This window comes from Aquarana catesbeiana, linkage group LG03, assembly GCF_042186555.1.
Source record: "Aquarana catesbeiana isolate 2022-GZ linkage group LG03, ASM4218655v1, whole genome shotgun sequence".
Taxonomy (NCBI): Eukaryota; Metazoa; Chordata; class Amphibia; order Anura; family Ranidae; genus Aquarana; species Aquarana catesbeiana.
The window spans coordinates 688,834,169-688,856,558 of record NC_133326.1 but is presented as its reverse complement, the minus strand read 5'-3'; the positions used below and the strand labels follow the sequence as shown (position 1 = coordinate 688,856,558).

The 22,390-nt window shown below is 38.8% G+C and overlaps 1 protein-coding gene across 1 annotated transcript; it reads right to left on the bottom strand.

Annotated features, from left to right (window-relative positions):
• Positions 1 to 14,759: 14,759 nt before the first annotated feature.
• LOC141134164 (olfactory receptor 11A1-like) lies at positions 14,760 to 20,179 on the bottom strand. Its single transcript, XM_073623748.1, has 4 exons — positions 20,124 to 20,179; positions 18,701 to 18,771; positions 17,990 to 18,553; positions 14,760 to 14,926 (listed from the first exon to the last, which is right to left on the bottom strand). The coding sequence occupies exons 1-4, from the start codon at positions 20,177 to 20,179 to the stop codon at positions 14,760 to 14,762; spliced, it is 858 nt and encodes a 285-aa protein (XP_073479849.1).
• Between the last annotated feature and the right edge of the window lie 2,211 nt (positions 20,180 to 22,390).

Below are 22,390 nucleotides of genomic sequence, written 5' to 3'. Positions count from 1 at the left end.
ATGTAATATCCAGTACAGGTGGAAGTTCCCATTTGCTCTGTCTGCTTCCGCCAGGGGCAGCTCTGCACTGCTACGCACACCAGAAGATCTGCATTCATTCTGCGACCAGCTTGGCCTACCTCAAATTGAATTGCCAGAATGGTATGCCTTCTATTTTCCAAATGAACCCTGGTGCCAAGTTTCAGCTATCCCATCACCGAAAGCCCAAAGACACCGCTCGAGGCGCCGCAGACTGGATCCTACTTCACCTGAACCTCGCGCCATGCACAGACACCTGAATCACCGAAGTCCAGGAACCCCACGCAGAGACCGGCAGGATTCTTAAAACAACGCAGTGACACGCAAGTACCGCTCTAGGGGTACCACCACTACTGTTATCCGAAATGTTTCTTCCCTTCCTGTTTTGGGGGTTTTCTTTTCCTTTTTTTTTTTCCCTCGCACTTCTTGTACACAACTAACATTACTTAAGCAACCCGAATCTCCCCCGTGCCTTTGTAAGATACATAGAGGTACAGTGTTCTACTTGTTGAGCCTACCCAGAACTGCGCAATGGAGAAAATTGACAGTTTTCGACCTACTCACTCTTGACACCTTATTTTTCAGCCAAATAAGGACCTAAACTCAAGGACTTGATCCTAATAAGATGACTACCTCCAAACAAGTGAAATTTTTTTTTTTATTTTACTAAGAGAATATGCTGGTATATGGTGGGGAGGGGGCGGGTGTGGCACTGACCCTATTCCGGACAGTCTGGCACATCATGGCAATACAACCTCCCATAATATAAATCTATATTAGCAAATCTAAATTAGCAGGCATTGGGCCGCCTATGGGATTGGTACCCCCAATCTGCGGATTATTCAAATTCCAATCTTTTAGCGCCTCCAACGTGAGATACTGCAGCGCTTATGCCATATAGCATGCAGGACCATGCCATTTTCGGACAGGGCTTTAAGCCGCGCCCTTTCCCTCCACCAACGATGGGAATAGATGCTAACATAAACCATGATACAATTCGTCTTAGCAATATTAGAGTGTCAAAGCTTTCAGTTGTGGGTTTTTTTTTTTTTGTTTTTGTTTTTGACAGCAAGACTAGACGGAAATTAACCTCTTGCTAATGACTAACCCCTTTCTCCTGAAGAACAGTGCACACAGAACAGTCAGATATCTTTAGAGTGAAATATAAAAGGAAAATGTTGGTTTGGTCTTTGGTTATTAGTTTAGAAATATTACATAACATCAACAAGAGTTGGGGGTGGATAATTCGGGTTTATGTGGCAAGAAATTTGCGAAATAATGTTTCTACTGTTTACAGTAAATTTACAGTCAATTTTATGTTGCTGGTTTATTATTTGTTATTGGCCTTGTTATCCCATGGTTCAGGCTTCCGGGACTCACCTTTAGATCATATACACTTTTAAGTCCTTGGTATTGCGGGATCTTGTCGGTCTCGCCCATACTATCGTTCCCTGAGCGGCAGTATTTATACTGCTTTAGCTACCCTACCGGCTCTATTCCCCTCATTTATCTAGGTGATATAGATTTGCTATTTTCACCTCCGGTATCTACTCTTTCACAACTTTACTTTTTTCTCTTCATTTCTCCTAACTAACCCAGTTCTCTCTCTTTTTTTTTTTTTTTTCTTTCTCTTCCTCTTCTTTTTTTTTTCCTCGTTCTAACCTTCCTTCCCTTGTGTTTGAGACACCCGACCCGCCTCTGCTCCCCCCTAGATAAGCCCTCGGCGGAGACTTTGAGTCTCTCCTACTCCTTGACATACCAAACCCTTTTAGGACTTCGCTACAATAAATCATGCAGAAGATTCCAAAAAAAGAATCTCCCCAAACACTAAAATGCGTTTCGCTCAATGTGAAAGGGTTAAATATCCCAAAGAAAAGGTCACAGGTCTTGTCTGCACTCTCCAAGCATAAGGCTCAGTTCATTTTCCTTCAAGAGACCCACTTTAGATCCGACTCTATACCCAAACTTACCAATCACCTGTATCAGACAGCAATTCATTCGACTAATGTTTCCGCGAAAACTAAGGGAGTATCCATTCTGATTTCCAAATATGCCCACTTTAATATGACAGATTCCCTCATAGACCCAGAGGGTAGATACCTTTTTATCAAAGGTCAACTCCCCTCCAAACCGGTAACACTAGCCAATATATATTGCCCAAATGAACATCAAGTCTCATTTATGAGAAAAGTATGCAACCTACTGTCCACTTTTAAAGAGGGGGTGATCGTCCTGGGAGGGGACTTCAATGTACCGCTGAACCCTGACATAGACACCTCATCAGGCACATCCACATTGACTTACAGGGCCCTACATCAGATCAAACTGCAACTAGAATCCCTAAATTTACATGATACATGGCGCACATTATTCCCTACAGAAAGGGATTATACGTTCTATTCTACCCCTTTTCAGAAGTACTCTAGGATAGATTACTTTTTTCTCTCCCAAAGAGATTTAACCTACCTTACACAGGCATCGATAGAGCCAATGTTCCTGTCGGATCACCATCCGATCTCATGCACTTTGACCTTCCCCGAAACAGAGTGCAGAACTAAAACCTGGAGATTAAATCCCTCCCTACTGAAAGATCCTCAGAATCTTTCTAGACTCAAAACACAAATTCAGCAGTACTTCACCGAAAATGACACACCGGATATCTCACCAACCTCATTATGGGAGGCTCATAAGTGTGTGGTCCGGGGGAGAACTATTGGCTCTAGCAGCGGATGCTAAACGGAAACATCAGGAAACAATCCAGACATTGACAGATAAAATACACAGACTAGAAACGCTTCACAAACACTCGCGTTCTCAAACAGCATTGCAGGATCTCTTACACACTCGCTCCCTCTTGCTAGAGGAACTGGGGAAACATACAAAACGTCAATACGCACTCCGTCAGAAAGTATTTTACGAGCACGGTAATAAAAGTGGAAGACTTCTAGCAAGGGCAGTGCAAGCCTCTAGAAATTCTCTCACAATTCACCACATACGCGACTGACATGGTTTGTTGCATGCAACCAATGAGGACATAGCTAAAAGTTTTGAACATTACTATTCTGGGCTGTATAACCTAAGGTCAGAAGACGCAAACCCAATATCCCAGGAAACAAGGAGGGCAGAAATTGATAATTTTTTAACCCAATTTAGCCCACGTACAATTACTGAACAACAGGCGAAGGAGATGGAGAACAGGAACTACAGATCGCCATGAAACAGATGAAACCGGGCAAGAGCCCAGGCCCTGATGGGTTCTCACTACAGTATTATAAATGTTTCATGGACGTTCTGTCTTCCAGGATGCTCTCTACCTTTAATGCCCTCTCAGCACCCAACGTACCCACAGGACACATGTTAGATGCACATATAACAGCCATCCCTAAGGAAGGTAAAGATGTCACGGAAGTATCAAATTACAGACCAATCGCTTTGCTTAATGTGGATATAAAGCTATACGCAAAGATCCTGGCCAATAGATTGCTACCCCTCCTTCCCGGCCTCATCTCCTTAGACCAGGTGGGTTTTGTCCCAGGCAGAGAGGCTAGGGACAACACTATACGTGCATTGAACGTTCACCACTGGATGACATCATCTAAAACACCAGGATTTTTTCTGTCGTTGGACGCGGAGAAGGCGTTCGACAGAGTGGCCTGGGACTACATGCGCGAGGCCCTGAAAACGATAGGTCTTCGATCCGCATGCTGTCTCAGATTCTAGCATTATACTCTAACCCTACCGCGCATGTGCGGGTGAATGGCCACCTGTCGGACGCCTTCACCATAGGCAACGGCACCCGCCAGGGCTGTCCCATGTCCCCCCTGATATATGTCCTTACCTTGGAACCTTTTTTAAGCAAACTAAGATCAAACGCTGATATTAAAGGAATTCAAATAGGGGACAGGGAATTCAAGGTAGCCGCTTATGCAGACGACATCCTGCTATCACTCAGGTCACCTCTCATTACCCTTCCAAACCTATTGAAAGGCATAGAACACTTTGGGGCTCTGTCAAATTTTAAAGTTAACTACGCGAAATCACATGCATTGAATATATCACTCTCCACACAGGACACAGAATGCTGCCAGAGCTCTTTCCCATTCCGATGGGAGAGAGATGCTATCACATACCTGGACATCCGGATTACCACTAAACTGGCAGGCCTGTACAAATTCAATTTCCATGTACTTCTGAATAAAACGAAATCAGATCTAAAGGACTGGACAGGACTAAATGTCTCTTGGTTTGGCCGCTCAGCCTTGCTTAAAATGACTATTCTCCCACGCTTTCTATACTTGATGCAAACCATCCCCATACATCTCCCGACAACATTTTTCACGACATACAGACAGGCCTGTTCACTGTTCATTTGGAAGAACTCTCCACCACGCATCAAATATACTCGACTGACCTGTATTAAGACAAAGGGAGGAATAGGCTTACCCGATCTTTACAAATATTACTTGGCCTGCCACCTCACCAGGATTGTAGACTGGAATATCCACCAAGATAAAAAGTTATGGGTGTATATAGAAAACTCCTTCACACAATTCCCAGTACAAGATCTCCCCTGGCTCTCGCCTAAACACTGGCCAATAGTACTATTGGCACACCCACTTGTTTACCCATCTTTGATAGCGTTTACACGGGCAGGTAAATTAACACCTCTCTCCTCGGTTCCGGGGCCCTTAACCACGTTAAAAGGAAACCCAGATTTCCCACCAGGTAATGCAGGCACATTTCTGAGCCATGAATGGCCCTACAAAGATATGAGGGCGCAACGCTTTTTCTTGAAAGGCGACCCCTGCTCCTACGACAACCTGGTTGATGTTTCTTTAACCAAATCTTTCCCCTTTTGGTCATATAGACAAATATGCAACTTCCTGACTACACAAGCAACACATTCCACATGGACAAGACAGCTCACATCATTTGAATCCCTCTGTACAAGAAATTTGCCACAAAGGCATTTAATATCCCTCATATACACAATGTTATCTGAAGAGACTAACATTAACAGAGATCCCGCATGCCTTGCATGGGGTAAGGAACTTCAGATTTCTTTATCTGAGGAGGAGTGGGAAACTATACACGAATATGCACACAAAGGTTCCATGAACGTAGCCATCCAAGAAAACTGTTATAAAATCGAAACGCGGTGGTACAGAACTCCCTCCTTACTCCACAAATTTTCACCATCTATACCCAACACGTGCTGGAGATGTGGTAAAGCAGAAGGTACTATGCTCCATGTCTGGTGGGACTGTGATTTGATTCAACCATTTTGGAAGAAGGTGCATGACATCATCTCACAGGTCACCACGTATACATTAGATTATGCTCCAGCACAATATCTGTTGCACCATACCACGCTGTCTAAAAGTGCCTATTACAAATCTCTGGCCATGCACATGGTGAATGCAGCGAGACTGTGTGTTCCGACACACTGGAGATCCATTACCCCACCAACAATTAGAGAATGGTTCGCTAAACTTTATGAAAACGTAATCAAGGAGACTTTGGCCGGGGTGGCGGGGGGGTGCAGAGGCGAAGGGACTCAATACTTTCATTTGTTAATATATAATTTGCGGACTCCTCTTTACAGTGTCCCTCTCTCTCCCTTCTTCCCCTCTTCTCTGCTCTGCTCTCCCCTTATTCCTCCCCTCGCTTCTTATTTATTCATTTATTTATTTACTTTTTCTCTCTCTCTGTCTCTATTTCTTTCTCTCTCTCTCTTTCCCCTTCTTTCCCGCTCTCTTTCTCTCTTCCGCCCTCTTTTCAGTCTTTATGCATATTTTCTTACTAACGTTTTCCCGTGTTCGTTTTCGAACTCGGGCCCCTGATATCATTTATGTACCAGACAAAGCAGGGTAACTGAATATATCTATAGAACAACGACTAAACGCATTATCAATGTGCCAAAAGGAGTTTAGGCTCCTATAACTCCCTGTTTGTTGTGCATCCTGTCTCCCTCTCTGGTACAGGCGATCACCTAAATAACTTTGTTATTAACAATATTTTTGTTTTCTTGTATGTGATATACAATAGGCATGTGCATTTCGTTTCATTCCGAATCGAAATTCGGACGAATTTTTCATTATTCGGAAATTCGGATGCATCCGAATTTCCGAATGACAAAAGTAAAGAATTTAAACGAATCCGAAAAAAAACGAACGAATTCGAATCGAATTCGAAAACATATTCGAATCGAATTCGAAAACATATTCGAATCAAATTCGAAAACATATTCGAATCGAATTCGAAAACATATTCGAAAACGTATTCGAATCGAATTCGAAAACATAATCAAATTAAAAAAAAATAGAAAACATTTTTCTAAAAAAAACAATAAGGTAGAATATAAAATAATAAAGCAATAGAATATGTATAATATATATATATATATATATATATATATATATATATATATATATATATATATATATTTATATATATATATATATGTTTTTTTATGCTTTTCTTTTCTATTATTCTATATTCTATAATAGTATTTTCAATTCAAATTCAAATTCATTCTATACGAAATTCGAATTTCGGAACATGGCTTCTGAAGTTTGAATTTCGTATAGAATGAATTCGAATTTGAATAGAAAAGATTAGAACAGAAAATAATAGAAAAGTATAGACTATAAAAACAATAGAACAGAATAGAAGAAAATATAATATATATATTATATTTTCTTCTTATCTGTTCTATTGTTTTTCTAGTCTATTCTTTTCTATTATTTTCTATTCTATTCTAATCTTTTACATTAAAATTTGATTTCAGTCTATATGAAATTCGAATTTTGGAAGATGTTTTATATATATATATATATATATATATATATATATATATATATATATAATTTTCTATTCTGTTTCATTGTTTTTCTATGCTATTCTTTTCTATTCTATTCTAAACTTTTCTATTCGAATTTGAATTCATTCTATACGAAATTCGAATTTCGGAAGATGGCTTCTGAAAGTGGAATTTCGTATAGAATGAATTCGAATTTGAATAGAAAAGATTAGAATAGAAAATAATAGACTAGACAAACAATAGAACAGAACAGAATAAAATATAATATATATCATTTATTCTATTCTGTTCTATTGTTTTTTTAGTCTTTTCTCTTCTACTCTATTCTAATCTTTTCTATTCAAATTCGAATTCATATTATAAGAAATTCAAATTTCGGAAGATGGTTTTATATATGTATATATATGTGTGTATATGTATAATATATATATATATATATATATATATATATATATATATATATATATATATATATATATATATATATATATATATGTGTGTGTGTGTGTATATGTATAATATATATATATGTATATGTATAATATATATATATATATATATATATATATATATATATATATATATATATATAAAACCATCTTCCAAAATTTGAATTTCTTATAAAATGAATTCGAATTTGAATAGAAAAGATTAGAACAGAGTAGAAGAGAAAAGACTAGAAAAACAATAGAACAGAATACAAAAAATTATATATATTATATTTTATTCTGTTCTATTGTTTGTCTAGTCTATTATTTTCTATTCTAATCTTTTCTATTCAAATTCTAATTCATTCTATACGAAATTCCACTTTCAGAAGCCATCTTCCGAAATTAGAATTTCGTATAGAATGAATTCAAATTCGAATAGAAAAGTTTAGAATAGAATAGAAAAAGAATAGCATAGAAAAACAATGAAACAGAATAGAAAATTTTATATATATATATATATATATATATATATATATATATATATATATATATATATAACATCTTCCAAAATTCGAATTTCATATAGACCGAAATCAAATTTGAATATAAAAGATTAGAATAGAATAGAAAATAATAGAAAAGAATAGACTAGAAAAACAATGGAACAGAATAGAAGAAAATATAATATATAATATATATATTATATTTTCTTCTATTCTGTTCTATTGTTTTTCTAGTCTATTCTTTTCTATTATTTTCTGTTCTAATTCGAATTCATTCTATAAGAAATTCAAACTTCAGAAGCCATGTTCCGAAATTCGAATTTCGTATAGAATGAATTTGAATTGAAAAGACTATTATAGAATATAAAATAATAGAAAAGAAAAGCATAAAAAAACAATAGAAGAGAATAATACAAAAAAATTACCGTATTTATCGGCGTATAACACGCACTGGCGTATAACACGCACCCCAAGTTTAGGAGGGAATTTTAAGGAAAAAAAAACTTTTAGGAGGTAAGTTTAAGGGAAAAAACTTACATTTAAATGCCCATCATTGCAGCCTTCTCAGTGCAGCCTTGCCCCAGTGCAGCCATGTCAGTGCAGCCTTGTCAGTGCAGCCTTCCCAGTGTCCATTGCAGCCTTATCCCAGTGCAGCCTTGCCCCAGTGCAGCCTTGCAGCTCGCAGTTTGAAAATCCTGTGATCCCCTGCGATCCTGAGCTTCAAAATCGCCGACCGCGATTTGAAAATGGTGCCGCCGGCGCCAAAATACACAGAGCCAGTCCTCGGCTCTTCTCGGCGGCTCTCGTTTACTTTCGGCTCCACTCGTAGTCCCGCCCGGGATGGGCGTGACTGTGAGCGGAGCTATCCGAACCTAGCCGAGTACACTCGGCTAGGTTCGGGCAGCACTCGAGTGAAGCCGAAAGTGGCCGAGAAGAGCCGAGGACCGGCTCTGTGTATTTCGGCGCAATTTTCAAATCGCGGTCGGCGATTTTGAAGATCTGTCAGCTCAGGATCGTAAGGGATCGGCGTATAACACGCACCCATGATTTTCCCCTGATTTTAGGGGAAAAAAGTGTGTGTTATATGCCGATAAATACGGTATATATATATTTATATATATATATTTTTTATTTTTATTTTTTTTCTATGCTGGTCTATTGTTTTTCTATTCTTTTCTATTCTTTTCTATTTTATTCTAATCTTTTCTATTTGAATGCGAAATCATTCTATACGAAATTTGAATTTCCGAAAATGGTTATACAGAAACAGAATGAAATAGAATGAAATCGAATTCTAATAGAAAAGACTAGAACAGAAAAACAATAGAACAGAATAGAAAAAAAAAAAAAAAAAAAAATATATATATATATATATATATATATACACACACACATTTTCCGAAATTGGAATTTGGTACAGAATGAATTCAAATAGAAAAGATTAGAAAAGAACAGAAAATAATATAAAAGAATAGCATAGAAAAACAATAGAACAGAATAGAAAAAAATATAAAATATTCTATTCTAATCTTTTCTATTCGAATTCATTCTGTACCAAATTCCAATTTCGGAAGATGGTTTTATTTATTTTTATATATATATAAAATATTTCTTTCTATTCTGTTCTATTGTTTTTTTATTCTATTCTTTTCTATTAGAATTTGATTTCATTCTATTTCTATGTAACTATTTTCTGAAATTCGAATTTTGTATAGAATGAATTTGAATTCAAATAGAAAAGATCAGAATATAATAGAAAATAATAGAAAAACAATAGAACAGAATAGAAAAAATATTTTTTATATATATATATATATAAAACCATCCAAAATTCGAATTTCGTTTAAAATTAATTTGAATAGAAAAGATTAAAATAGAGTAGAAAGAATAGACTAGAAAAACAATAGAACAGAATAGAATAAGATATAATATATATATTATATTTTATTCTGTTCTGTTCTATTGTTTTTCTAGTCTATTCTTTTCTATTCAAATTCAAATTCATTCTATACGAAATTCGAATTTCAGAAGCCATCTTCCGAAATTCGAATTTCGTATAGAATGAATTCAAATTCGAATAGAAATGTTTAGAATAGAATAAAAAAGAATAGCATAGAAAAACAATGAAACAGAATAGAAAAAAATATATATATTATATTTTATTCTCTTCTGTTCTATTGTTTTTCTAGTCTATTCTATTTCTATTCTAATCTTTTCTATTCGAATTCGAATTCATTCTATACGAAATTCTAATTTTAGAAGCCATCTTCCGAAATTCGAATTTCGCATAGAATTAATTCGAATTCGAATAGAAAAGTTTAGAATAGAATAGAAAAGAATAGCATAGAAAAACAATGGAACAGAATAGAAAAAAAATATAATATATATATTTAACCATCTTCCAAAATTGGAATTTGGTACAGAATGAATTCGAATTCAAATAGAAAAGCTTAGAATACAATATATTATATTTTTTTCTATTCTGATCTATTGTTTTTCTATGCTATTCTTTTATACTTTCTATTCTATCCTAATATCCTAAATTCTATACGAATTTCAAATTTCGCAAAATGGTTATATATAGTTTACTTTTTCAAATTCAGTTATTGTTTTTTTCGAATTTTATAGTTTTTTTCGAATGTGGTAGAGATTTTTCGAATTTGACAGTTTTTTTCGAATGTGGTAGAATTTTTTCGAATTTAATATTTTTTTCAAATGTAGTAACATTTTTTTTGAATTTGATAGTTTTTTTCGAATGTGGTAGAATTTTTTCGAATTTAATATTTTTTTCAAATGTAGTAACATTTTTTTTGAATTTGATAGTTTTTTTCGAATGTGGTAGCATTTTTTCGAATTTGACAGTTTTTTTCGAATGTGGTAGAATTTTTTCGAATTTGACAGTTTTTTTCGAATGTGGTAGAATTTTTTCGAATTTGACAGTTTTTTTCGAATGTGGTAGAATTTTTTCGAATTTGATAGTTTTTTTCGAATGTGGTAGAATTTTTTCGAATTTGATAGTTTTTTTCGAATGTGGTAGAATTTTTTCGAATTTGACAGTTTTTTTCGAATGTGGTAGAATTTTTTCGAATTTGACAGTTTTTTTCGAATGTGGTAGAATTTTTTCGAATTTGACAGTTTTTTTCGAATGTGGTAGAATTTTTTCGAATTTGATAGTTTTTTTCGAATGTGGTAGAATTTTTTCGAATTTGATAGTTTTTTTCGAATGTGGTAGAATTTTTTCGAATGCGGTCGAATTTTTTCGAATGCGGTCGAATTTTTTCGAATTCGAATATGAAACGAAACGAATTCCGAAAACGAATGTAATGAATGCAACGAATTTAACTAAACGAATTAAGTTAAATAACGAATCGAAACGAAACTAAACTAAATGAATTTTTTCATCCTGCACATGTCTAATATACAATGTTCAATTTGTAAACATTCACTTATATTTGATATTCAATAAAAATTTATGGAAGAAAAAAAAAAAAAGGGGATCAGCTCCAATGATAAAACGATAATTCTCCCGCTCTACAAGACTCTGGTCCGGCCGCACCTGGAGTATGCTGTCCAGTTCTGGGCACCTGTCCTCACCAGTCCTCAGGAAGGATGTACTGGAAATGGAGTGAGTACAAAGAAGGGCAACAAAGCTAATAAAGGGTATGGAGGATATTAGTTATGAGGAAAGGTTGCGAGCACTGAACTTATTCTCTCTGGAGAAGAGACGCTTGAGAGGGGATATGATTTCAATTTACAAATACTGTACTGGTGACCCCACAATAGGGAGAAAACTTTTTCGCAGAAGGGAGTTTAACAAGACTCGTGGCCACTCATTAAAATTAGAAGAAAAGTGGTTTAACCTTAAACTATGTAGAGGGTTCTTTACTGTAATAGCTGCAAGAATGTGGAATTCCCTTCCACAGGCGGTGGTCTCAGCTGCGGGCATTGATAGTTTCAAGAAACTATTAGATAAGCAGAATATAAAGAAAGTAGCCGCGCTTAGGACAAATAAAAAATACAAAGTACAAAATATAAAATGTACAATACGATAAAAGTAGAATAGAAAGTGAGAGGAATTAGGTAGCTGCCTCCCCTAATAGAGCTCCCCTAAGAAGAGCTCCAGACAATAACAGGAATAAAAAGAAAATGGGGGTAGATCCCAACCGTATTCCTTGGATTCCTGATATCTCGGATGTAACCAGTAATGTGTACCTTTCCTTCTTTAGTCTAAAGGTGAACACAGAAGGAAAGGTACACATTACTGGTTACATCCAAGATATTAGGAATCCAAGGTATACGGTTGGGATCCACAGTATATATACCCTGGTGGATTGGCACCCTAGAACACAACAGCTACACGCATTACCCCTGCAGGGGTGATGGGATGAGGTGAGTGGGGACCCTTGAGGGGGAGCACTTAAGTCACCTGGATATACCTTGCAAGTCACTTATGATGATTTCTGCCATCTCAACCACACTACCTGACCAATAATCATATGTGGACTGTTTTCTTCTATATACCTTCACTATATAACCGTGTATACATGGTGTTTTGGATTCTGGACACTAATTAACCTTTGTATTTTTATTTTTATATAGTTTTTATTACTTTTGTTTTTTTTTTTTTTTAAATATATTCTTTATAATTTTTATTTTATTTTTATTATTATTTTTTGAATGCAACACCTGTGGACACATATATTTCTCAGTGTTCAATAGCACATTTTATGCAATTCCCCTTTTTAATGTGTTGAGAGACTTTAGGTCTTTTACATTTTTTTGGTGATATCTATGCAATACATGCACTTAGCATATTATATTTGTAAAGGTACCCTTGTGATACTTTATTTTTATTTACGTATTTGGATGCACTTAGCACATGCACTTTTAGGGCAGACCCTTGGTTTTGCAATTTAGGATCAAATTAGTTACCACAATCATTACTCTTACCATTCACATGACCTTCTAGGTGTGGTGTTTATCACTATTTTTATTACCTCTGTCCTTCACAATAGATATTGGGTACACGATTTGAGGTTACTGGTTAAAGTACATGTAGGGCTAGTCCCCACTAAACCTTCAAAATAGCCCCTTTTCCTTGTAATGTATGGGTAAGCGCCACATACCCCCATTTTCTTTTTATTCCTATTAGATAAGCACCTGAAGGACCACAACATACAGGGATATACAATATAATACTGACATATAATCACACACATAGGCTGGACTTGATGCACTTGATGGACCTCACCTACTATGTAACTATGTAACTATGTGTAAAAGCGGCTCTTCAATAACATCTAATAAGGTGATATTTTCCAGACACGAAAGTGAATGGCAACAACATCTAGTGAGCTTTATTCTTAAGGGAGTGGAATTGGCACACATCACTTTGGTGAAGGATTTTGGTGGATCAATGAGATTTTGTTTGACAATTTTTTCATCACTTTAACTTGTACTGTATTACCATATTGATTTTTTGGATATGCCATATGGACACTTTTCAATATGTATGAGTGTTTTATGTTGATCATTTCACAATGTTAATATTTAAGAGTTTTGTAGATTAATTTAGTGCCCTACTGTGGAGTTATTTGTCTCTCTCTCTTTTTTACACTTGTTTCACTTCATTTGCATATTTAATGAATATTAAGTGACATCACAGATAGGCGATTTTCATTGCGCACACATATACATACTCACAGGCACCTGTGATCTGTATCTCTCTCTCTCCCTCTCTCTCTCTCTCTCTCTCTCTCTCTCTCTCTCTCTCTCTCTCTCTCTCTCTCTCCATGTTTGGAGTTTGCTTCCACTTCCCCTGCAAGGCTTGCCCTGACACAGTGGACTGTCCTCTAATACAGAGCTGGACTTTTAATGGACTTGTGTTATATCCAAAACATCCAATAGGCTGCACCACTATCCCATGTATTTTTCTTAAAGTTAATAAGGGGGCTGGAGGACCTCAAATATGAAGAAATGACTAGAAGCACATTCTCTATGGAGAAGAGACGCTTGAGAGGAGATACAATAGCAATATAAAAATAAACTGTTCAGTCTCAGGGAATGTAAGAAGACATGGGGCCACTCAATGAAACCGGAGGAGAAACTGTTTTACCTTAAACTACGTAGGGGGGTTTTCACTGTCAGGGCGGTAAGGATGTGGAATTCACTTCCACAATCGGTGGTGTCAGCAAGAAGTATTGATAGTTTTTATTAAAAAAAAACTTGGATGTGCATCTTAATGAGCACAGTATACAGGGATACGGGAAATAATAATGAACACGCACACCTACACAGGTTGAACTGGATGGACTGTATGTTTATTCAACCTTACCAACTATGGTGACTATACATTACTATATTACTCTTTACTCCAAAAATTGGTGAAAATCATCATACCCATATCAAGTGTAACCTGACATTATGTCAATTTTTACAATGAATTCCTGAATTATATTTATAGACAGAACATTATAAAATACTAATAAATTGAGACCGTTTCAAAATAGCTTAAGATAATAAAATTATTATTTAATTTTAAAATAATAATCCGTATTTGCATACTTCAAAAGTCTAAGGTGTTGTAAGGGCTCTGATGTCACAAAAATTATTCCAGATGTTACATGATATATGGACATAGCTAAGTGATTAGTTCACATGTTGATGTTTTTAATTCATAAGGGACACTGTCAAGAATTTAAAAATGGTCTCTCCATGTCTGCTTAAGATTCCATAAAACAACCATAAAAGTGTAAAAAATAAAACAGATACATTTAAAGTAAACACCATTTTTGAAAAAAATGTTATTAAAAATCCCCAGAAAAGATGTAATTTCATGCTTTTAAAAGGTCCGTGTATTAAAATCGACATAAATAGTATAAACTCAATGCTGATGGAATACTTTATCAAAAGTCAAAATCATTTTATGCTCTGTTTAAAAAAAAGGAAATCCAAAGCAGATGGTGTTATCAATCTTTTTGTTTTTTAATTCTTGTTATGTATTGGTTGCTGAATAATTAATGCACGTATGACTGCTCGAATATCCTGATTTCTTATGCTATATATGAAGGGATTAAACAAGGGGGTCACCACTGTGTAAACTACTGATATCATCTTGTTAAGGGTTTGTGAGCTTGATGGAACCATATAAATTATTATTATTAAGTAGGGATGAGCTTCGAGTTCGAGTCGAACTCATGTTCTACTCGAACATTGGCTGTTCGCAAGTTCGCCGAACAGCGAACAATTTGGGGTGTTCGCGGCAAATTCGAATGCCGCGGAACACCCTTTAAAAGTCTATGGGAGAAATCAAAAGTGCTAATTTTAAAGGCTTATATGCAAGTTATTGTCATAAAAAGTGTTTGGGGACCCGGGTCCTGCCCCAGGGGACATGGATCAATGCAAAAAAAAGTTTTAAAAACGGACGTTTTTTCAGGAACAGTGATTTTATTAATGCTTAAAGTCAAACAATAAAAGTGTAATATCCCTTTAAATTTCGTACCTGGGGGGTGTCTATAGTATGCCTGTAAAGGGGCGCATGTTTCCTGTGTTTAGAACAGTCTGACAGCAAAATGACATTTGGAAGGAAAAAACTCATTTAAAACTACCCGCGGCTATTGCATTGCCGACAATACACATAGAAGTTCATTGATAAAAACGGCATGGGAATTCCCCACAGGGCAACCCCGAACCAAAATAAAAAAAAAAAAAATGATGTGGGGGTCCCCCTAAATTCCATACCAGGCCCTTCAGGTCTGGTATGGATATTAAGGGGAACCCCAGCCAAAATTTAAAAAAAAAATTGACGTGGGGTTCCCCCTAAATTCCATACCAGACCCTTCAGGTCTGGTATGGATTTTAAGGGGAACCCCGCGCCAAAAAAAAAAAAAAAAACGGCGTGGGGTCCCCCCAAAAATCCATACCAGACCCTTATCCGAGCACGCAACCTGGCAGGCCGCAGGAAAAGAGGGGGGGACGAGAGTGCGGCCCGCCCCCCTCCTGAACCGTACCAGGCCACATGCCCTCAACATTGGGAGGGTGCTTTGGGTAGCCCCCCAAAACACCTTGTCCCCATGTTGATGAAGACAAGGGCCTCATCCCCACAACCCTGGCCGGTGGTTGTGGGGGTCTGCGGGCGGGGGGCTTATCGGAATCTGGAAGCCCCCTTTAACAAGGGGACCCCCAGATCCCGGCCCCCCCCCTGTGTGAAATGGTAAGGGGGTACTTACCCCTACCATTTCACTAAAAAACTGTCAAAAATGTTAAAAATGACAAGAGACAGTTTTTGACAATTCCTTTATTTAAATGCTTCTTCTTTCTTCCTTCATCTTCTTCTGGTTCTTCTGGCTCTTCTGGTTCTTCCTCCGGCGTTCTCGTCCAGCATCTTCTCCGCGGCGTCTTCTATCTTCTTCTCCTCGGGCCGCTCCGCACCCATGGCATGAGGGGGGAGGCTCCCGCTCTTCTCTTCATCTTCTTCTCTTCTTCATCTTCTTCTTCATCTTCTTCTTCTTCTTCTCTTCTTCCTTCTTCTGTTCTTCATGTCTTCTCCGGGCCGCTCCGCAGCCATGCTGTGGCATGGAGGGAGGCTCCCGCTGTGTGACGGCGTCTCTTCGTCTGACGGTTCTTAAATAACGGGGGGCGGGGCCATCCGGTGACCCCGCCCCCCTCTGACGCACGGTGACTTGAGGGACTTCCCTGTGACGTCACGGGGAATGCCACAGGGAAGTCCCGTCATGTCACCATGCGTCAGAGGGGGGCGGGGTCACCGGGTGGCCCCGCCCCCCGTTATTTAAGAACCGTCAGACGAAGAGACGCCGTCACACAGCGGGAGCCTCCCTCCATGCCACAGCATGGCTGCGGAGCGGCCCGGAGAAGACATGAAGAACAGAAGAAGGAAGAAGAGAAGAAGAAGAAGATGAAGAAGAAGATGAAGAAGAGAAGAAGATGAAGAGAAGAGCGGGAGCCTCCCCCCTCATGCCATGGGTGCGGAGCGGCCCGAGGAGAAGAAGATAGAAGACGCCGCGGAGAAGATGCTGGACGAGAACGCCGGAGGAAGAACCAGAAGAGCCAGAAGAACCAGAAGAAGATGAAGGAAGAAAGAAGAAGCATTTAAATAAAGGAATTGTCAAAAACTGTCTCTTGTCATTTTTAACATTTTTGACAGTTTTTTAGTGAAATGGTAGGGGTAAGTACCCCCTTACCATTTCACACAGGGGGGGGGCCGGGATCTGGGGGTCCCCTTGTTAAAGGGGGCTTCCAGATTCCGATAAGCCCCCCGCCCGCAGACCCCCACAACCACCGGCCAGGGTTGTGGGGATGAGGCCCTTGTCTTCATCAACATGGGGACAAGGTGTTTTGGGGGGCTACCCCAAAGCACCCTCCCAATGTTGAGGGCATGTGGCCTGGTACGGTTCAGGAGGGGGGGGGCGCACTCTCGTCCCCCCCTCTTTTCCTGCGGCCTGCCAGGTTGCGTGCTCGGATAAGGGTCTGGTATGGATTTTTAGGGGGACCCCACGCCGTTTTTTTTTTTTTTTTTTTGGCGCGGGGTTCCCCTTAAAATCCATACCAGACCTGAAGGGTCTGGTATGGAATTTAGGGGGAACCCCACGTCAATTTTTTTTTTTTAATTTTGGCTGGGGTTCCCCTTAATATCCATACCAGACCTGAAGGGCCTTGTATGGAATTTAGGGGGACTCCCACATCATTTTTTTTTTTAATTTTGGTTCGGGGTTGCCCTGTGGGGAATTCCCATGCCGTTTTTATCAATGAACTTCTATGTGTATTGTCGGCAATGCAATAGCCGCGGTAGTTTTAAATGTGTTTTTTCCTTCAAAATGTCACTTTGCTGTCAGACTGTTCTAAACACGGGAAACATGCGCCCCTTTACAGGCATACTATAGACACCCCCCAGGTATGAAATTTAAAGGGATATTACACTTTTATTGTTTGACTTTAAGCATTATTAAAATCACTGCTCCTGAAAAAACGGCCGTTTTTAAAACTTTTTTTTGCATTGATCCATGTCCCCTGGGGCAGGACCCAGGTCCCCAAACACTTTTATTGACAATAACTTGCATATTAGCCTTTAAAATTAGCACTTTTGATTATTCATGTTCGTGTCCCATAGACTTTAACGGCGTTCGCGTGTTCGAACGAATTTTTTTCCTGTTCGCATGTTCTGGTGCGAACCGAACAGGGGGGTGTTCGGCTCATCCCTATTATTAAGGACCCATAATACATAATTACTACGGAGAGGTGAGAGCTACAGGTTAAGAAAGCTTTCTTCCTCCCAGTAATAGAGGACATACGTAGAATGGCTATGATAACACAACTGTAGCTCACTAAAATCAAAATAAATGGTATGACCATGATAGGGAATGAGAGGATGAATATTTCCATTTCAAGAGCTGAAGTGTCTGAGCAAGCAAGGTCAACAAAGGGAGCAAGATCACAAAAGTAATGGTCAATGATGTTGGGTCCACAAAATTTAAGCTGAGTTAGAAGACTTATTGTTATCAATGTTAATGTAAAGCCAAGCATCCAGCAAAAGATTACCAGAGAATACTGAAGTTTCTGGCTCATAATTTTGTTATAGAGCAAAGGCTTACATATGGCCAAGTACCGGTCATAGGCCATAGCTGCAAGAAGATAGCACTCTGTACTACCTGATGCACAGTAGAGATAACTCTGAGCAATACAACCAGGAATGCATATGAAGGCTTCTTTCAGCCATATGATCTTTAGCATATTGGGTACAATAAGAGTTCCCACCAACATTTCTGAAAACAAGAAATGTTTGAGAAAAAAGTACATGGGGGAGGTAAGAATTGTTCTGGTTGAGAGCAATATAATAATCAAAACATCAATAAAAAGTGCAGAAGTATAAGCTAAAAGTATAAAAATTAAGATAACAATCATTAATCTACCCAAGTCTTGAAAACCCAAAAGGAGAAATTCTGTTATTTCTGTCTCATTCTGTTCACTCATGATTGGCTTTCTGTGATTACAGAATCAGAAATCACGTTTTAGAATATATTTTAATTTTGTTTATTGTATTATTAAAAATGTTGCTACAGTACAATTGGAAAACTATTGACCAAGCTCAAATAAATCAGTGGGCCAAACTGAGCAGAATACAATTTGAAAAGGGCTGGATTATGTATACAGAGATTCATACCTAATTAATTCCAATAAAAAAAAAAACTTACAATAATTTGATAATTGAAATTACAGTAAAAATTGCCACCTACAAGGTTTTAATGGTAAACTGTTTTTTTTTTTTAATTTTATCAATTGGAGGGCAGAAGGGGCTTCATGAAATTTAAATTCTTCAATTACTGCAGGCCAGAAAAAAAGGGACAAGAAGGCCGTATGTGGCCCAAAAAACACATGTCTGCTAGATACAATTTGCAGTGAAAATGTTTGCCTTCTTTGAAAGCTAACCATTCTTTTTTTTGTTGTTCATTTTTATTTATTAGTGGGACTGCTTCAGCAGTCCCACTATTGTTATTGTTATTCGTTTTTATTTATTTTTAATTAAAATGTAATTATTATTACATACGGTTTTTTGACTCTTCTGCATACTTTCAGCTATTAAAACCATTCAACTTTTAAAATGTTCAACTCTTTCAGCTAATGATGGGACTTCTTCAACTGAAGTGAATGAGAGCATGCTTCAAATCCTTAAAATCTTCTTTCAGCTCCTTCATACTTTCACCTACAGATGCCAAACAAACTTTAAAATGTTCACAAAATATTCTGCTATCTGGCTATATCTTTTCCGTTTGATATCTTTTACAGTTTTTGTGAAAAAGCTGTTTAAGTTTAGTGATCATTTCAGGAAATGTTATCGATTAAACAGAGGGTGTATTGGGCTGCTTAGAGTGGATTATGTCATAGCTAGAGCACAGAGTGTCAGAGGAATAATAGGAACCTTATCTGCCAGTATCGGCGCTTCCCTTGCGCATGCATGGTAGAGTAGTGTAGCGGCGCATACGGGTGCACAATCCAACAGGCCGGAGCACGTGGGTGCATGATGCGGCGCATCTACGTGGGCAGCGTCGCTCTGAACGTTTCCAGTCTTCACGGCCTACCTGGATGCTACCTTGGATTCCTCCTGCTCCCGCACCTTCCACGGTCCCTTCCTCTTCCTCTGACAGTGAGCCCATGCAACTGGGTCTGGTTCAGTCTCCACTCACCCCTGATGAGAGACTGCGCCGGCGCCAAGCCAACCTTTGCCTTTACTGTGAGGAAGCAGGCCATTTCTTACGCAACTGCCCTGTGAGACCCAGTAAGTACCATTTGCAGTACGCTATGAACTTTCAAGTTGCTGGTTCAACTTAATCTCACCTTGTCCTCCCGGTCTCATTACAGGTGGTGGAAGAGAAGGTTCGGCTGCTGACCATCATTGACTCTGGAGCATGCAGCTGTTTCCTGGATTCCTCCTGCTCCCGCACCTTCCACGGTCCCTTCCTCTTCCTCTGACAATGAGCCCATGCAACTGGGTCTGGTTCAGTCTCCACTCACCCCTGATGAGAGACTGCGCCGGCACCAAGCCAACCTTTGCCTTTACTGTGAGGAAGCAGGCCATTTCTTACGCAACTGCCCTGTGAGACCCAGTAAGTACCGCTTGCAGTACGCTATGAACTTTCAAGTTGCTGGTTCAACTTAATCTCACCTTGTCCTCCCGGTCTCATTACAGGTGGCGGAAGAGAAGGTTCGGCTGCTGACCATCATTGACTCCGGAGCATGCAGCTGTTTCCTGGATGCATCACTTGCCCAAAGTCTGCACATTCCTCTTCAAGACAAAAACAGTTCCTCCAAATACACTTGGCAGATGGGTCCCTACCTAGTTCGGGACCTGTCACTCAAGAGACCAGACCCATTCTCACCTCTCATCTCATCGCTTTACGACTGCCCTATTAATCTCTTGCCTGGTTCCGATATCCCGTTCGGCCCCATATTCCACCTGTCTGAGTTGGAAGCCCTCCGCTCCTACATCGATGAAAATCTTGAAAAAGGATTCATCCTTCTTCTTCCCCAGCTGGAGCGGGTATCTTCTTCGTTGAAAAAAAAGATGGATCTCTAAGACCATGTGTGGACTATAGGGAACTCAATAAAATCACTATTAAGAAACGATACCCGCTCCCTCTCATCCCTGAACTTTTTCAATGTTTCTGAACTGCCCAAATGTTCACCAAACTGGATTTACAAGGGGCATACAACCTTGTTCGGATACGTGCCGGAGATGAATGGAAGACAGCTTTCAGATCCAGGTTTGGTCACTTCGAGTATTTAGTGATGCCCTTTGGGCTCTGCAATGCCCCGGCTACATTTCAGCACCTAGTCAATGACATCTTCCGTGAGTATCTGGATAACTTTGTTATTATCTATCTTGATGACATTTTGATCTTTTCCACCACAGTAGAATTACATGGAGCTCATGTAAAGAAGGTACTCTCAGTTCTCAAGAAACACGGTCTGTTCTTGCTTGAAAGGAGAGAAATTCGAGTTCGAAAAAACTACCATCCAATTCCTTGACTTCATCATCACTACTGAAGGGGTGGCAATGGAGCCACAAAAGGTTAAAGCCATCCAGGAGTGGCCAGCCCCCTCAGACAAAAAGGGAGTTCAGCGATTTGTTGGCTTTGCCAATTTTTATCGCAGGTTTATTAAAGCGGGGGTCCACCTATCTATCTTTTTTTTTTTTTGGAGTTCATTCACAAACTTTTCTTCTCATGATTATCTACTCACATGTTCTGTGTAATAAGTCCACCTGTGTCCGATTTCATTGTAAAGAATAACTTATAAAATTCACTGAAGGCGGTTTCCATCTTCATTGTGGGCATTTGAAGCCCACAAGCATGTATTTCCTGGATGCGGTGAATGCTGTGCTCCCAGCATTCACCGAGATGTTGTGATGACGCTGTTGCACAATGCATGCTGGGAAGCCTGAGACTAGCTCCCAGGGGACTGTGGGAGGTCTGGGAGAGGCTAGAAACACGCCTACTCCCATGGGAGGAAAACCAGGAAGTGCTAAGAAGATTAGAAAAAAAAAGGTAATTACGCCGATTTAAATTTTTTTACACAGCATGTCAGCATCTAGGCAAGGAAGAGAATGCATAGAGATAATGTTCAAAATTTGGGTGGAACCCCGCTTTAAGGGGTTCTCTTCAATCATCTCTCCCATCACCCAACTGACCCGCCAGCAGATCAAGTTCCAATGGTCCCAGGAAGCCCAGGATGCTTTCCTCAAAATAAAGAGACTTTTCACGTCAGCTCCCTGAAGCACCCTGATCCAGTCCTACCTTATGTACTGGAAGTTAATGCCTCGGAGTCAGCCACAGGAGCAATCTTGTCCCAGAGAAGTGGCCCAAAAGCACTTCTCCATCCAGTAACCTTTGCTTCTTGCAAATTAAGCCCTCCTGAGAGGAACTAAGATGTTGGTGACTGGGAATTACTAGCCATAAAATTTGCTCTAGAGGAATGGAGATACTTACTGGAGGGTGCTTCCCAACCCATCATGATCTTCACGGACCACAAGAACCTGGAGTATCTCCGAACAGCCAAGCGTCTTACACCCTGACAAGCCCGATGGGCATTATTCTTCTCCAGGT

What these genes read in the sequence shown, in the direction of transcription:
- LOC141134164 (XM_073623748.1), bottom strand. Translation starts at nt 20,179, where the DNA reads ATGGTCAGCAGCCGAACCTTCTCTTCCACCACCTGTAATGAGACCGGG. An exon ending in AATGAGACCGGGAGGACAAG is followed by an intron (nt 18,772 to 20,123) that starts GTGAGATTAAGT and finishes CTGTAATCACAG; the next exon opens with AAAGCCAATCATGAGTGAAC. An exon ending in TTATGGGTCCTTAATAATAG is followed by an intron (nt 14,927 to 17,989) that starts GGATGAGCCGAA and finishes TAATAATAATAA; the next exon opens with TTTATATGGTTCCATCAAGC.